Raw genomic sequence first — 17851 nt, 5'->3', positions numbered from 1 at the left:
CAAGTGTTAGATTATTTCCAGTGCCCACAGAATAAACACGTATTTTCTAAGAAAAAGCAGAGCCTTTCTCAGAGGGCTGAGAGAAATTTCTTCTGCTGGTGCCTCATAATGGGCACGGTGTGTATGCACCATGTAGACGAGATTTTCAAGGTCTTTTAAAGGTCCTTTTCAAGGGCCTTTAAAATGTCCCTGGATGCAGGCTGATGGCAGATCCCTAAAGTGTAGGCTTGGGGCAGGGAAGGACAAGGCGTCGGGGGTAGGTGAGTAACTCTGATGTTGGATTTGATTTAAGAAAAAAGAAATAATAAAGTAAGAAATTCAGCAGCGGTTGGCAGATGTTTTCTATAAAGAGCTGGATACTAAATGTTGGAGACATTGTGGGGCATATGGTCTCTGTTGCCAGTACCCAACTCTGCCCTTGTAGAGTGAAAGCAGCACAGACAATGCATAAATGGATGTGGCCATGTTCCAATAACTTTATTTACAAAAGCAGGTTGTGGGCTGGATTTGGCCTGTGGGCCTCTGGTTGCTGACCCTGGCTCTAGAGGAAATAGGACTCCGCAGCCTGGAGGCAGTCAACTGTGGGGAATATGTTCCCTAACTTAACTTGTAATAAGAATCCAACTTTGAGGGGCGCCTGGGTGGCTCAGTGGGTTGAGCCTCTGCCTTCGGCTCGGGTCATGATCCTGGGGTCCTGGGATCGAGCCCCGCATCGGGCTCTCTGCTCAGCAGGAAGCCTACTTCCCCTCCTCTCTCTATCTCTCTCTGCCTGCCTCTCTGCCTACTTGTGATCTCTCTCTGTGTTGAATAAATAAAATATTTAAAAAAAAAAAAAAGAATCCAACTTTGACTTTGTCTCGGGGGCAAGAATGCCAAATACAGATATTCCATATCCTGTCTATGGACAGATCTCCGTACTTCAAAAATTGCCCAGAGGGTAGAGGTGGGATCTTGAAATAAGAAACAAGACATCCTGCCAGGGCTTGTGCCTGAGATGGCCCCTGGCACACAGCAGTGGTGTGGTGTAAGATAGCCCAGACAGGTGGGGATCCGAGAGTGGGTGAGAGGCACCCGTCAGAGGACGGCCTGAAGGACCCAGCCAGTACAGTATAAATAACATTTATACAGCCCAAGCATTCTCGAAGTGTGATCCTGGACCAGCTGCAGCAGCATCCCCTAGGAAAGTTTTAGAAATGCAAATTGTCAAGCCCCCCCCCCAGACCTATTGATGAGAAGCTCTGGGAGTAGTGTCCCACAATCTGCATTTTACCAGGCCCCCCAGGTGCTTCTGCAGCAAGTTCGATTTTGACCACTGAGGCCACTGATCATAACCTCTGTGTTCCTCCTTTTGAGCAGGGAAAGATCCAGCAGATTCTCCAAAGCCTACACCCAAATCCTCTCTGACCGCCAATCTCATTCAGAAAGCCAAGCGCCAGAACAACACCTTTCCACTCTTTGCCGAAGGACTCACACGAACCCGAACTGCCCAGGAAAAGGTTCTGGCCTTGGAGCAGCAGGTTCTGATGCTCACCAAGGAGTTAAAGTCTCAGAAGGTGAGCTCTGGTCCCAGTGGGTCCCCAGGCTCCAGTGCACCCCTCTGGCCTGGAGCTTCTAAACAAGCTAGACATGCCACGTTAGCCTAGCTGGGCGCGGGCCAGTCTCTGTCCTTACCAGCCAAACTGCTGGTGGAGGGAAATGTTGTGCTCTTGGCTACTATGGGACCTGTGGACACTCAGCCTAGGTGACAGAAAGCCTTCCAGGGCAGGGTCTCCGGAACCTCCTTTGTATTGCTCTTGGACTCCTGGAAGACTGTGCCTGGCCTGATCCCACACTGAAGAGAGGCAGCCTTTGGAGGAGGGGGGTCTGGATGCAGGGTTCTGGGAGGGGCCCCTGAAGGAACTGGCAGCTACTAATGGTGTAGATTGCTGAAGGACTCTCATAGGAGAGAGAAAGCAGGCAGGTCTGTGTAGCTCTGGGGCTCAGCCAGGCCCCACAGGGGACATTGACAAGGAAGATTCTACAATCGCCATTGTAGAACACAGATCACATACATACACGGACGTTAAAATCATCACCAAATCCTAAAACCCAGGGAATACACCATGTTCGCATTCTGGGGCAACTTTGTGAAGTCTCCCTCACCTGTGGCAAGGAGGTGAGGGGGACTACAACCCTGGGCACAATGAAAGTAGTTCAGATAGCACAGTTGTTACTGAAAATCCCAAGGTTGGTGCCCGGTGATGTCCCCAGGCATGGGCTCCACTGAGAACCCTGGCTTCTTTTCCTCTGAGGGGAAAGCCCAAGTCCTCATGTTGAGGTTTGGCTGGCCTCAGTCTTCCTGCTTTATTCCCTAGCTCTAGCCTCTGGGGTAGGCTGTGGGGGGTATAGTGTATATACTTCTGAATAGTCTCCCTCCTATACATTTCTTCTCCTCCTTTCTGCTGCTCCATTTTTGGAGAAGACAGTCTAGAAAAACGCTCTCCCTACCTAGTTTTGCCACTTCTCTGCCTTTCTTGCCTTAAACGGGTGGTAGGGGAAGCAGCTGAGGCTTCCCTAATGAAGCCGCCCATGATTGGAGTTCTCCAAGGAGGAAGCTCATTCATTCATAGGGTCTCCCTTTAGTTGTGAATTCACCAGGTCTTTGTCGAGGGCCTGTGGTATGCACGCAATAGTCTAGGTGCTGGGAACAGTGAGAAGAGACATGGGCCCTGCCTCTCAGGGGCTTGCATTTCATAGCAGAGGCAGGCGGTAAGCATGCCGACACCCACGTATAGCATTACAGCCTGGGAAGCCCCCTCTGAGTCCGCTTAGCAGCCCAGCTTTTTCTCCGGCCATCTTCCCATCCTGCGGTGGAGCTGCTGGCGCTCCTGAGAGCCCAGAGGGTGTCCAGCTGGCTCCAGTTGGATCCAGCCTGATCCCTGGACCAGTACAATATAAGGCCCAGACCCAACCTGGCCGAGAAAAGCAATCTGGATGTGAGCACTGCCTCTCCTTTCACCACACCTTCCCCTTCTTTCTAGGAAATCTGGGCAGCCTTCCGGGGCTTAGCCTTTGCTTCCAAGGTGACAGGAGTTGTCCAATGAAGGAGAGAGGCCTAGGAGCCTGAGATTTCATTGAGGTTTGCCCCTGACGGCTGTGCCTCCCTGGAATATGTGGTATTCTTAATAAATGGAGGCAAGCTCTTGGAGATCAGTAAAGGCTCCCCAAGCTGCTACTAGCTTCCCTGCCGTCAGGATGAAAATGGAAGGAGGAAGTTGTGCAAGCATTACAGAATCTGGACTTTCTAACTAGCTCACTTTCCAGCAAACCTTGGCCTGGCCTGGGACCAATAGAAGGAGAGGAAGCCTTGCGGTTTCACTCTTAACTCACCGGATGAGTGCTGTGCGTGCTCTCCAGCCCATCTCACAAAGGTGGTTTTGTCTGGTGGGTGTCTCAGAGCACAGGCCTTGAAGTGGATGGTACCGTCTGCAGTTCTAGCCCTGAGCAAGTTTCTTAACCTCTCAGAGCCTCAGCTTCCTTCCTCCTCTGTACCTGGAGGTTCAGTGGTCCTTACTGGAGAGGCCTGTGTCCGGATTCATAAAGCCCAGTGCCTGGCTAGCAGCAGCCTCGCACCAGATGCAGGCTTTGGCTGTCACTGTGGCATTCCCTGCCCTCCTTGTTGATTCCTTCCAGCCTAACAAGGAGTAGCGCATTCCTCTGATGGGCTCTAGGAAGACAGATGGGCACCTGTGAGGGTCTCCAAGAAACAAGTGGCATAGCAGTGATGGGTGGAGGTCAAGTCTTCATTCCACATCCATCACGGGGAGCCCCAGCCCTATAAACTCTGGCATTTTACCTCTAGCCCAGATACCAAAACCAAAGAGCGGAGGGAGAGATGATCGACTCTTGGCCCAGAGCTAGGACAGGGGAGGCCTGCAAAACCTTGGGGTGCCCAATGGTGTCCCAGATGTGCAGAAATGCTGATTGGAGGGCACTAACTGTCCATCTAAGACCCTCCGAGTCCAGTTCCTCAGCTGGGCAGACCGTCCCCCAGACTTCCCTAGGCCCACATCTACAAGATGCCTTCCTGTGTCTCTTCAGTGGAAGGTGCTCTCTTTCTGCCTAAGGCTGCAGGAAGATATGGGACCTGGGAGGTCTTGTCCTGGCTCAGCCACCTAGGTGCTCATTGCCAATAGCTTTAGGGACCCTTGAAGAATTTGTATCTCAGATTCTGTTGCATGCTGTGGAGGGCACAGAGGTGCATAGGGTCCCTGCCCTCAGGTGGGAAAGGGGAGATAAGAGCGTACATACCCGGTGTTGAGTGTGGCCCTAGCTCTGTTCTCGGGCTTTCCATGCATTAACACTTATCCTCACAACAGTTACCAGCCCCCTTTTCTTGAGGAGCAAACTGAGGCTCTGAGAGATTCTGCATGCCCAGGGTCTCCCAGGGGCCAAGACCAGTTTCAGACTCTAGTCTGTCTGCTTCTAGAGTTTCTGCCTTTTTCACCTTGCCATACTCAAGGAGCTCAGAGATGGTGGGTGACTGCCCTAAGGTCACACAGCTGGAAGAGCCAAGACTGAGACCCTCAGTCACCGCCTCCTCGGTGGTCTCCTGGTACGGCCCAGCATAAGACATGATCACCGTAACTGCTTTTCAGAAAATATGAATACACTCATGTCTGGTGTCATATTGAATTATAGGACCACTCCAGGACCCATGGAGCCATTATCTGACCTAGACTCTTGCAGCATGCTGGTCCCCCAGGAGATCGGGCCTCCTGAAGATAGCACCAGATGGCTGCTTGGCTGGGTGACTCAGGGTCTCAGAGTTGACAAAATTGCACCCAGCCTGAAGGCTGCCTGCTCTGGCAGATGGAAGCCCATGTTTGTAGTGATGTTGGCCATCTGTTGAGTGCTGGGAATGATGAACTCTTCCTAGGCCCTATCTGGGGCCAACTTAGCTTGCTGAGGGCAATTTATTGAGGAAACTCAGTGGGGACAAAGTGCAGCCTTTTACTTCCCTAGAACCCCAGCCAGAGACCTCAATGTACACTCCCCTTGTCCAGAGTACAGAGTACAAAGACATTAGAGTGCGTAGAGGGAGGGTCGACGCGGGTCTTGACTGTTTCCACTTGGGGAGGGGCACTTGCCATACTTCCTTTCTCTTCCTTGAAGTGGCTGTCCTAGGAGTAGGGAGCATGCTCTCCATTTTACGTACAACAAAGCCATAGTTCACTTTTTTGAAACACTATCACTAGAAACACCCTCATGGACCTGGAATGGCAACCAAGGCCTCAGGGACTCCAGAGCCAGTGCTCCTTGACCTGCACCCTGCTGGTGCCCAGCCTCTGAGGGGCCAGTGGCTGGGGTGCCGGACTGGGATTCTGGTTCTTTCCCCAGCAACACTGGGCCCATCCACCTCAATTTTAGTGAGTAAGGAAAGTGTCGACTTTTTAATAAAGGAAAGGATTAATTTTTAAAAAGATGGTTTGTTGGCTTTTAAAATTTTAAATAATCAACTATACCTCAAAAAAATTTTTTTAAATGACAACTTGTGGCCAGTTATCAAAATCTGAAATGGGCCAAACAATGATTTGATTAAGAAATATTAGAAGTACCACTTGATCAGCTCTTGTTTCTAAGAAGAGGTCCTAAAGCATTGCTTATAGAGGTAGGAATTGGAAAGACCCCAGGTGTCCCTCCTTGAGGGCAGGACAGGGCACTGGGGTGCATCCAGACAAGGAACAGTCCCTACACTGTTGCTAGTGACGGCCGTGCTCGGTGACACAGCATAGTGTATTGTAAGGCCCTGAGCGGCTTCCCTTTTGGTTTTTAATATTTCTGTATCATGTGTATGTGCGTTTTTGTGACATGATGTCCTCCGGTCCATCCATGTTGTAGCAAGTAACGGGTTCCCTTCCTTTTTCAGGCTTAGTAATATGCCATCATGTGTATATGCTACATTCCGTTTATCCGTTCACTGTCAGAGGTGTGTGTGTTGTTCCCATCCCTTGGATGTTGTAACCAATGCTGCTATGAACATGGGTTATTTCTATTTTTAAAGAAATGGGAAGAAGTGTCTCAGTGCAAAATGTGTTAACACATCATGGAGAAGTGGAGGACCCTAGATTAGGAGTCGGAGGTCCTCTATTACGGCCACCAGTGGAGACCCACCAACTCCTTTTAGTCTCCTTCCTTCTTTCTTGGGCTTCAGTGTCCTCCTGTGACAGTAAGGTGACCCACCTGACCAGGTGGTCTCCCCAGGCCTGCCAGCCACCAGGTTTTCTGAACCCCAGGTCCATTCGCACTTTTCACCTCTTGCTTCCCACTCTGACTCCGTTCCTTCCCTGCTTCCTTTCCCCCAGCTCATGCTGCAGCAGGGATTCTGGGATGGGAGGACAGCCTCCTGGGCTGGAAGTAGGAGGGGGAAGGCAGCTGGATGTAATAAAATGGGCTTCAGAGTTGAGTCTCCCAAAGTTGGGGGAAAGATAGCCGCCTGATGCTGAGCCCCAGGCGAGTCTGAACAGTGGTGTCGGCTCGTTATCTCACCTGGGCACTTACCAGGGTCATCTCCACATCTCAGCCAAACCAGAAAATGGTCTCAGCTTCTCGGTTATCCTGGAGCCACAGGAATGGTGATCTCTCTCAGCAGAGCCTGAGAAGCCAGTTCATTCCAAACATTCCAGTCTGGTTTGCAACCACCTCCTCACCCCACCTTCTGGCCACACCCCAGAATGCCCATAGCCCCACACAGGGTTAGGGTTAGGCCTTTGCTGGAGCTGCTGACTCAGCACATGTGGAAAGGCCTATCAGCCCTCATCTCCTGCCTATTTCTTGACCGTCTCTGGCCCTCATTCTTCACAGAACTCTTCTGCCTTTCTGTAGAATATACTGGTCTTCCCCCACCTCCGCCTCAGGTAGAAGTCATTGCTCTCTGCTCTGTATCCCCACCAACACACTTGCTTCCCCCTTGCAGTAAATCATTCCATTATAGTAGTTCATTTTTGCTCCCACCAGTCTTGGTGGTGTTTGGAGGTGAGAACTCTGACCAATCCCCCTTTGGGCCACCCGTACCGAGCCCAGGACCTGGCACTGAGTGGGGCTTAATAAGTTTGGATGGCTGGAGGGAAGGGAGAGAAGCAGAAGAGGGCCAGTCTGTGGTTCCCCAAGTTTCAGAAGATGCATGCTATTTCAATCTTGCCATTATTTTCTCAGATAAAGTCATTATTTGGAGCAGTTTTCTTCCAAAATGGAATTGTTCTTAGCAAGAACCCTATCCAGCTGATCCATTTAGTTGAACACTTTGGTGTGGATACAGGTAACGTGTTTCTGGGAAGCCATGTTCTCTGGTATGGAGCATAGCAATGGCCCAGAGTCCCTGTCCCCCAGGTCTGAGGTTCACGTGGGACTGGCCGCTGGGCTGCCTGGCTTCTGATATTCTGATCCTGGCCTTAAGTGAATCCACATCCCTGCTTTGGGACAGAACAAGTCCTGGAGAGGTTGGGGGCCTGAAGGCGTGGAGAGCCAAGCAGACCTGGAGTTTCCATGTGAATATCATGCCCCACGAAGAAATGTTGCTCATGAGCCCTTCTGCTTTCTCACACCGGCCTGTAGGCATTGCTTGGTGGCCTGAGGGGCTGGGCACAGGGGACCGCATGAGGCTCTGTGTGTGCTTTAGCCTGAGGACTGCCCATGTGTTTCTTCTCTGGTGCTCTCCCAGCTCTGTTGGTAGCTGCTACCTGATGCTATCTTCAGTATCCTGAGGCCTCCACTAGGCTTAGTAGGAAGGAATATTGAGACGAATCAGTGAGGTCTGCCACAGGAGCTGGAGAGAAGAGCCACGCCAGTGTCCCACGGGCTGCCTTCACGACTGACCGAGCACAGGCTTACAATGATTTGGGATGGAATTCCATTCTACTCTGTGGGGCTCAGTTTTCCCATCTCTGGAATGGACATGTATCCGTCAGGGTTCCAGCTCAGCTACTGTGACAAAGAAGCCTCCAAGTACTACTTATTTCCCTCCTACCTTCTCATGGAAGAACCCAGAGGTTCAGTGGCAGTTCTGAGCTGGGAGGACAGCCGCCGTCCTTCATACACCTTCTGCTCATGAGCCCGAGGGGGCTGCTCTGGCTCTTGCAGTTTCCCAGCCAGGAGGAAGGGCAGCGCGGGTGGTGGTTTATAAAGGAAGGACCCAAAAGCTACCCACACAATCTCTGCTATCACGTGTAGGCAGAGCAGTCACTAGGCTATACCTCACTGCAGGCCTGGCTGGGAAATGGGGTCTTCAGCTGGGGGGCCCTGTGTCCAGGTAACGCTCCCCTGAGCAGGAAAGGAGAAAATGAGCCGGCCCAGCAGATGATGCTCGCCACTGCTCAGGGCCGTTAGGAGAACCAGGGACTGTAGCAAACGCCGAGTCCCCGGCACCTCCCAGGCCGTCCCCGAGTTCACGAGCTGCTTCCCTTTCCTCCCCCAGGAGCTGGTGAGGATCCTGCACAAGGCGCTAGAGGCTGCCCAGCAGGAGAAGAGGGTGTCCAGTGCGTACCTGGCCGCGGCTGAGGACAAGGACCGGCTGGAGCTGGTGCGGCACAAGGTGCGGCAGATCGCGGAGCTGGGTAGGCGGGTAGAGGCCCTGGAGCAGGAGCGGGAGAGCTTGGTGCATACGGCCGGCCTGCGGGAGCAGCAGCTGCAGGAGCTGCAGCAGCACGTGCAGCTGCTCATGGAGAAGAACCAGGCCAAACAGCAGGTCATCTGCAAGCTCTTGGAGCAGGTCACCCGGGACTTCATGCAGCCCCCTTCCCAGACACCTGTGCCCCCAGGGGCGGCCGACAGGGACTTCCTGAGCCAGCAGGAGAAGATGGAGCACCTGAAGGTAAGAGCCTCTCCCCGCAGGCCCTGGGCCCTGGGCCCTGGGTGGGGGTAGGGTGGGGGGGCCCACTGCTCTCAACCCTGAGGGTTTCCTAGGTAGAGCAGGGATAACCCTTGGTACTGGAAGGTTCGTGTCTGAAATACATATCAGTGAAAATATTCTACGCATTTCCTCGCTGTCTTAACCAGAAGATCCAGTGCAATTTGACTTTTTCGTGATCTCCTGGGCTGGAAAGGGAGGGTATCCCTAGATGATCTCTAGAAGTGGAAGAGCACAAGGTGAGGTCAGAACTCCCGACTGCCAGGCCAGCTAAGTGTCACGCTGATGCCCTTGGGAGCCCCCAGGGCGCCTGGTGGCCTCCCCCAGCACGCAGTCTAGGTGATCTGTGGCCGCCTGGGACTTGCCCAGAACCACGGCAGGAATCATTGCTCCTCTGTGAGACTGCTGCATGGCGGCCACTGTCGCGGCTACTCTGCTCCTGTCATCTCATCTGCTGCCCCACCAGCCCTGGGAGGGTTGTGTGCTCCCCACTTGTGTGCTCCCCACTGTGGGCCAGAAGGCTGAGGCTGAGAAGGGGCCGTGTGCGGAGGAGCTGGAGAGCTGGAGAGCTGGAGCTCTCCGACGAGCGCCTGCTCTGCTGCCTTCCAGTTTCTTTGCACCTTCCCACTTGGGCCACCGTCCCTGCCTCCCCCTTGCTCAGGCAGTGGCTCTCACTTGGGGAGGCTGTGCCCTCCCACAGAGACCGATTTTAGCATGGGGAGCAGGAACTTAATTTTTAGGTGTGATGCCTGCCGTGGACATCAATGTCCTCTCTAAGACATGGTGACAGGAGCTGCTGGGCCACCTGAAGGCCTGAGGCTGGGGATCGGCACTCAGAACCCCCAGTGTCCTTAAAGGCAGTTGTGTAACAGGGCCAGTCCTGCCCAAATCCCCCCCATGCACATGAATACGTATGTACCTGTAACCCAGGGAGCTCCCTTGCCACGGGACCAAAGCATTGCTGCTGGAAGAGGGGAAGCAGAAGGGAAAAAAGGAAACTCCAGAAGCTTTTGAGGAACCAGTGAGCAGTGTGATACAGTGTCCCCTGCCCCAGCTGTGAAGCCAGGCCTAGTTTTGGATCCAGGCTCTGCTGGGTGACCTTGGGCAGGGTCCCTCACCTCTCTTTAAAATGACCTCACTGTTCCTCCTCACAGGGTTGTTGGGGGACGAAGGAAGATAACATGAAACCCAGATCCCTCCCATTTCCTTCAGCATGAAAAAAACCATATAACCAGTCTTTGAATCTTTTCCCTTTAAAATCAGATTCTTTTGACTTCAAAATGAAAACAAAATCCTTTCAAATGCAGATGGAATGAGGCTATTAGAAAGCTCTCAGGACTGGAAAATTGCTTTCATCAGATTGCTTCCCTGCCCTCCTCTGCCCTGCTAAGAGTCTTCTGTCTGTGTCCATCCTGCTGGAATCCACAGGTGAAGACCCCGTAGAGGTCCGGGGTCCGAGAAGTAGATGTGTTGGGCGCCCCTGAGAGCCGAGAGCCAACTGGAAGTAGAGGCTTGCTGTGGGAGCTGGAGTGTGCCCCTGGATTTGCATGTCAGGAATTCATCAGTGAGCCCAGATAGGAGGAAATTCCTGTCAACCAAACTTGCCTTGCTGCCATCCTCAGAGGCCCAATGTTTGTGCCAGAAAGGAATCTCGTGTGCTAGAATTCCTCATTTGTTAGCCTTTATGTGTCTGATCTAGAAAAATAGAAAACTCCAAAAGCCATGGTCTTTCCATTTGGGGACAGAGCAATGTTCACATCTCCCCCTTGCCCTGGGATGGAGGGCATGTGGCTTTAAGGAGATGCCCCCTTGTTGAAGCTGCCAGTTTGAGAACAGAATCACTGGCCTCTTGAATATCGGAATCTCTTGAAGACTCAAAGACCCAGTCTTTGACATTTTCTGGCAGGGACAGCTGAGCCCTAACGGGGTCCATGGTCCCATAGCACAAGCAGCAGGGTTGCAGCTAGACCCCAGGTCTCCCTGCACACCATCCACTGCCTTCCCCGTTAGCACAGGGGTCAGTCCATGCGGTGTTTCCCCCAAGAGAATTCTGAGGCTTGTGATCCCTGTGAGGACAGACAGGCAGACTCTCTTCCTCCTGTCCCCTTCTCCAGTTGTGTTTTCCTCCTTTGCTTACCAGTGACTGTCGTGTGCCTTTCTTTTCTCTGAGCTCTTTCTTTTTCCTCCCTACAGTTCTGAGCCATGGAGAGCACTCAAGGTAGGGCGATGAGCTGAAGGGGGAGGCACCGCCCAGATGCCCCCCACCCCCACGGCGGCTCCAAGGGGGCTCACACCCGCCCTCACTGTCTTGGCTACAGGCAGGGTGCCGCCGGCAACATGTCCAAAGCCTTGGAAGTGCCAGGGAGCGTCTTGGGGCCTGGGCCGAGGACGGGGGACAGAAGCAGGAGGCAGAACGGAGCAGCAGACCCCGATATGCTGTCCACCATTCCTCTGTGGACCTCTCGCCCTGGGCTTGGATATTGCCTCTCTTGTGTTCTAAGCATGTGACTGAGGCGGACTTACCCTCTCTGTACTTGTTTCCTCATCTGTAAAATGGGGACGATGGTACTTTAACACATAGCCCCCCATGGTGGAGATAAATTACACACAATAATGTGCGTGAGGGAGACGGGTGTGACACACAGTAGCAGCTCCAGCAACAGGTGCTCCCTTCCTCCCTTGCCTGGAAGCGTGTTGTATTTCCTCAGACATTTGGGATGAAGGCACAACAGCATTGTACAAAAACAATTAACAGTAATTAACTCGTAGGATGGTAGTATCCAGTCAGCGTTAAAATTTTCCAACTGATTTGTAAATGTTATTAATAGCTTTTGGGTTCTTTTATATAATCTTTAAATAAAATAAATTCATGAAAAAAAGAGGGCACAACAGCAGCCATGGGAAGTCTGTCAGTGGGGGAGGGAGGAGTGCAGCGGGTGATCGTAGCTCTCTAGGTGCCACGAGAGCCCAGAGAAGGAGGTGACTCTCATATTCACCACAGGCCAGTCACCATTCTCAGCCTTTTGCACATATTAACTAATCGCACCCTGCCCACAGTGCCTGAGGTGGACCTGTTATCCTTCCTGTTTTCCAGGGGAGGAGGCCCAGAAAGGGCAAGGAACTGCTGGGCTCTGCAGGGCTCCGCAGGCCACAGGGGTCGGGGCCAGCTCCCTGACCGAAGGCAGTGTCTGCCTCTCTGTGGTGGTATTGTGCTCCAGGGTCAGAGGTCAGACGAGCCTGTGTGGGGTCAGTCTGACTGCCAAGCATAGCCCTTGAAGGACAGGACTAGACATCTGGCGTCCAGGTGGATGCCAGCAGGCCCAGAGCTTGGGGAGGATCTAGGCTGTTTGTGCGGTGGTTGGACTTGGCTTCAGAATCAGACACATCTAGGCTCGGTCACACCTGGTCTCGTATAGCTGTGTGACCTCAAACAATGCACTTGTCCTTTCAGAGCCCCTGAGACCGCACCTGAGTGCCTTTCAGGGCTGCCAGGGAGGTTGAGTGGGGTGATGCTCTCAGCACGGGCTGGGGGCTCAGGGTGATGGTGTCGGGTGCCCACACAGCTTCTGTGTTCCTAAACCTGCCAGTACCCAGACACCTAAATGGAAGACTGTCACGGGCGGGGGAGGGGGCAGTCCTGGAAGAGCTGTAAACATGAGGACTCGCACCAAGCCCGCCATCCCTCCACTTAAGGATAAGAAGATGGGGGCCCTAGAGAGGAAGCAGGCAGGTGCTGGTGCAGAGAAGGGCTAGCACCCCCTGGCGGCATTTCTGAGAAAAGGGAGCCCAGAGTTTGATCTAAGGTAGACACAGTGGGAGAGGAGGAGGACGTCCAGGCTGGGGAGTTGGAGTCACCTGGTTTCAGGCTGGATGGTGAGAGCAGAGAACCAGCTCAGCCCGAGTACATGAACCCTTGCAGCCCGGGCACAGTGAGGGACACAAAGGCAGGGGTGGTTGGGGTGAGAGATGCCCCGGTGGGGTGGTGAGAGGCCTTGTGATGAAGCCAGCCAGGGGCTTTTATTTCTAGCTGAGCAGCCCTGGGAGCATGTGGCCTTCCCACTGGGTCAACCACCCAGGCAGAAGGCAGCAGACCCCAGGTATGAATTGGAGGTTCTGGGCTGGGAAAGATCTTGGCCAGGATGCAGGCCCACCCAGGGAGGATCAAGATGGCCTATGAGCAGGGCACCTGTGACCTGTCCCTGATAATGAGATGCCACAGCCATCACAGGTGTGATGCTCTTACTTTCCGGATAAGTCAGGGGCTACCCACGGTCACACCTGCAATAGTGTCTCTCTCACGCACTTACAGCCCAGTACATTTCTTGGGTGGGGGCTGAAGGGTTTGAGTTGCAGCTAGCAAATGTCCTGGAATTCCTGGGTATAGCTGTGAACATGCATTGTCCATTGCTTCTGTAATATCCATCCCAGCGGAACGAAGGTTGAGAGCCAGTGCTGTGGCTGCTCCTTTCCAAGGCTCAGGCTTCTGCTTGAGCCTCCCCAGTGCTTGGCCAGCTTCTCCTCAAATGCCCTGGCAGCAGGATCTCACTCCATCCACTGGACAGCTTGCAAAAGGAAAACTCTAGGCACAGAGCTCTGCATCAGAGCATTATTCATAATCAAAAGCCAACTGGAAACACTCAGGGCTCAAATAAAAAATAACAGGGGAAGGATTATGACTGAGATATAGTAAATTCACCCAGGAAAATCGTCATCAGACATTTAAAGTAATCATCGGGAAACTTATGTAACATAGAGTACAGTTGACCCTTGAATAACGTGGGTTTGAAGTGCACGGGTCCACTTACAGGCAGATTTTTTTCCTGATAAATACGGTATAGTCATGTTAATGTATTTTCTCTTTATAATTTTCTTAGTACTCTCTTTTCTCTAGCTTACTTTATTGTAAGAATACAGTATATACTGCACATAGCATATGAAATGTGTGCTGATTGGCTCTTCGCATTCTCAGTAAGGCTTTGGTCAATTGTAAGTGATTAGCATTTAAATTTGGGGGGTAGTCAAAGTTATATACAGACTTTTGACTATGTGGCAGGAGCTGGGGGGGTTCAGCACCTCTAACCCTGGTGTTGTTGAATGGTCAACTGTATTTACAAGGTGGCATTACATAAAAAAAAAAAAATTTTCCACCCCAAATTGTTCAGTATGCCTGCAAATACGTGACAACATATGTTTATTTTTAAAACAAACACTACTTGGATGTTTATTTGTTTTGGTCTCTATACTTACTATTAATGACACTTGTTACCTCAGGTCATCTCCCAGCCCCACAGGGAGTAGTGTTTGCCCCTTTTACAGATGAGAAAACAGAGAGTCAGAGGTGTTCAGTGAAGCGTCCCAGGCAGGAAGTTAGAACCACAGCTTGAATGCCATACTTGAGGCCCTCTCTACTGTATCATGCCGGGATCAAGATTAGTGAAGGGGCCTGCCTATAATACTATTTCTTGCAGACTTTTTCTTCTGTTGTCATTATTAGACATTTCTAAAGGGAGGAAGTGTTGGCAGCTCATCTGAGGGTGAAGATGAGGGAGATGTTTGCGGTGCAACTCATCAAATGCTTTGGTCTCTTTTCCAGGATGACATGGAAGCTTATCGGACCCAGAACCGCTTCCTCAACTCCGAGATCCACCAGGTCACAAAGATCTGGAGACGGGTGGCTGAAAAGGAGAAGACCCTCCTGATGAAGGTAAGAGCTGGAGTCCGTCTCCAAGCCCAGCCATCCTTCGGTCCCTCAGCTTCTCACCCCTGTATGACTCTGTCCTTATCAACTGTGCTACCTCTGGACTGTGCCCCTTACGAGCTGTCTTTCCAGCCTCAGGCATCTGTGCTGTGCTGATTGCTGCTTCTGATCACAGAAATGCCGATGAAGAGGCAGGCAGCCATCAATGCACCTCCCCTCCTGGCCAGAGTAACTTCTGAAGGATTCAAAGGGCTGCCACTCTTCCCCTCCCCCATTCATTTCTCTCTTTTCCCCCTGCGTTTTGGGAGCCAGTTATTAAAGACTAGATATTCCAAAACAACTGCCTTGCACATCCAGGGAAAGGCTCAGAAAAGACTTGAGAACTTAAGTTTACACCTTAGGCTATCCTTAGCACATAGATAGCCTATAACAATCAAAAAACAAAAACAGTTTTTTCTCAGATTGGGAGAATCTGATTTCTAGTGTTCAGATGTCCAGTTTTCAACAACAAAAAAAATATGAAGGCATACGAAGATACATGAAAGTATGGCCCATTTGAAGGAAAAACATAAATCAATAGAAACTACCCCTGAAAAAGACCTGGTACTGGCTAATACCAGGCAAAGACTTTGAAACAGTTGTCTTAAAGGTGTTCAAAGAACTAAAGGAAGATGTGGAGAGTCAAGAAAGAAATATATGAACAAAATAGAAATATCAAAGAGTTAGAAAACCTACAAAGAATAAAAAAAAAAATACTGGAGCTGAAAAGTACAGTAACTGAAATGAAAGATTCACTGGAGCGAGTCAAAGGTAGATTCCAGCAGACAGGAGGAATCAGTGGGCTTGAAGATAGGACAGTGGAAATTATTCAGTCTGAGAAACAGAAAGGAAAAGGATTGAAGAAAAGTAAACAGAGCCTAAGTGATTTGTGAGACACCATTAAGCAGACCAACATACCCTTTACAGTATAGTTGTTGCAGAAGGAGAAGCGAGAGAGAAAGGGGCAGAGAGAATATGAGAAGAAATAAAGGCTGAAAACTTCCCAAATTTGATGAAGACATGAATACAAACAATCAAGAAGTTCAACAAACTTCAAGTAAGATAAACTTGAAGAAATCCACACTGAGACACATTACAATCAACCTTTTGAATGCCAAATACAAAGAGATTGCTTGAAAGCAGAAAGAGAAGCAACTCCTCACATACAAGGAGTTTTCAAGATCATGAGTGGATTTCTCATCAGAAACTTTGGAGGCCAGAAGGCAGTAGGCCAATATATTCAAAAAAACAAAAACAAACAAAAAATGGTGAACCAAGAGTCCATATCTGGCAAAACTTTCTTCCAAAAATGAGAGAGAAATTAGACATTTTCAGAGAAACTAAAGTTGAGAAACTTTGTTCCCACTAGATCTGCCCCACAAGAAATACTTGGACAGTCCTGGAAGGTAACATTTGACAGTAACTCAGGGTATATGAAGAAACAAAATCCTCAGTAGAGGTAAATACATGGGCAGTTATAAAACCTAGTATTATTTTTTTTTTAATTTTATTTATTTAGTTATTTATTTTTCAGAAAAAGAGAGAGAGAGAGAATGCAAAAGCAGGGAGAGTGGCAGGCAGAGGCAGAGAGAGAACCAGGCTCCCTGCCGAGCAAGGAGCCCAATGCAGGACTTGATCCCAGGACCCTGGGATCATGACCTGAGCCGAAGGCAGCGGCTTAACCAACTGAGCCACCCAGGCGTCCCATAAACCTAGTATTATGATAAAAGTGGTTTGTAATTCCACTTTTGTTTTCTCTACAATTTAAGAGTATAATACATTTCTTAAATGATTAATCCAAAAGCTAGTATTACAACAACTTTGGTTTATAACTCCACATCTTGTTTTCTACCTAATTTTGGAAACCACTGCATTTAAAAGTATTATTACTTTATGTTTTGGGGCTTACAATGTGTGAAGATGTATTTTGTGATAACAACAAAAGAGTAGGGGTAAAACTATAAAGGAACAAAGTTTCTGCAAGTTATTGAAGTTCACCTGGTATAAATTCAAATTAGGATGTTATAACTTTAGAATTTTAAAGTAATCCCTATGGTAGCCACAAAGAAAATAGCTATAGAATGTACACAAAAGGAAATGAAATGGAAATTTAAACATTTCACTACAAAATATCAACACACAAAAAAGGCAGTAATGTGGGGCACCTGGGTGGCTCAGTGGGTTAAGCCTCTGCCTTCAGCTCAGGTCATGATCTCAGGGTCCTGGGATCCAGTCCCACATTGGGCTCTCTGCTTGGCAGGGAGCCTGCTTCCTCCTCTCTCTCTCTCTCTCTCTGCTTGCCTCTCTGCCCACTTGTGATCTCTCTCTGTCAAATAAATAAAATCTCTAAAAAAAAAAAAAAAGGCAGTAATGTTGGAAATGAGGGACAAAAAATGCTATAAGTCATAGAAACCAAATAGCACAAGGACAGAAGTCTCTTCTTATCAAATAATTACTTTAGATGTAAATGGATTAAACTCTCCAAGTAAAAGACAGAGATTGACAGAATGGATAAAAACGCATGATCCAACAATATGCTGTATACAAGAGACTCACTGTAGATCCAAAGACACAAATGGATTGAAAGTGAAAGGTTAGAAAAAGATATTCCACTCAACAGTAATCAAAGGAGAGCAGGGTGGCTATATCAGACAAAAGAGACTTTAAATTTTTTTGAAGTTACAAAGGACCACAAAAGACATTATATGTTAATAAAAGGTTCAATACAGAGAAAAGATACAAGTCATTAAAATTTACACAACTAATGACAGACCAGCAAAATATACGAAGCGAAAATGGACAGAACTGAAGGGAGAAGTAGATAATTCTACGATAATAGTTGGACATTTTAGTATCCCCACTCTCAGTAATGGTTAAAACAACCAGACAGAAAATAAGTAAGGAAATAGAGGCCTTGAAGAACACAGTCAACCAACTGGATCCAACAGGCATAGCACAGAACACTCTACCCAGTGACAATAGCACACATATTCTCCTCAAGTGTGTATGGGACATTTTCCAGGGCAAGCCATATGTTGGGCCACAAATTCTGTCTCAGTAGATTTAAAAAGATAGATACCATGCTAAGTATCTTCTCCAACTGCCACAGGATGAAGTTAGAAATCAATAACAGAAGCAAAAATGGAAAATTCACAAACTTGTGGAAATTGAGCAACACACTTGTCAACGATGAGTCAAAGAGGAAATTACAAGGGAAATTAGAAAATACT

The 17851-nt window shown here is 49.6% G+C and overlaps 1 protein-coding gene across 1 annotated transcript in view; it reads left to right on the top strand.

Moving 5' to 3' along the window:
• LOC111146088 (TBC1 domain family member 2) overlaps positions 1–17851 on the top strand; it is a 51157-nt gene that overhangs the window by 22134 nt on the left and 11172 nt on the right. Inside the window, 3 exon segments of the mRNA XM_022501472.1 lie at positions 1357–1553; positions 8453–8848; positions 14478–14588. Of these exon segments, the coding sequence (XP_022357180.1) occupies positions 1357–1553; positions 8453–8848; positions 14478–14588 (704 nt within the window).

The sequence above is a fragment of the Enhydra lutris genome, unplaced genomic scaffold (assembly GCF_002288905.1).
Source record: "Enhydra lutris kenyoni isolate GAN:26980312 unplaced genomic scaffold, ASM228890v2 scaffoldscaffold13, whole genome shotgun sequence".
In the NCBI taxonomy this organism is placed as follows: domain Eukaryota; kingdom Metazoa; phylum Chordata; class Mammalia; order Carnivora; family Mustelidae; genus Enhydra; species Enhydra lutris.
This window is presented reverse-complemented; position numbering and strand designations above follow the sequence as displayed.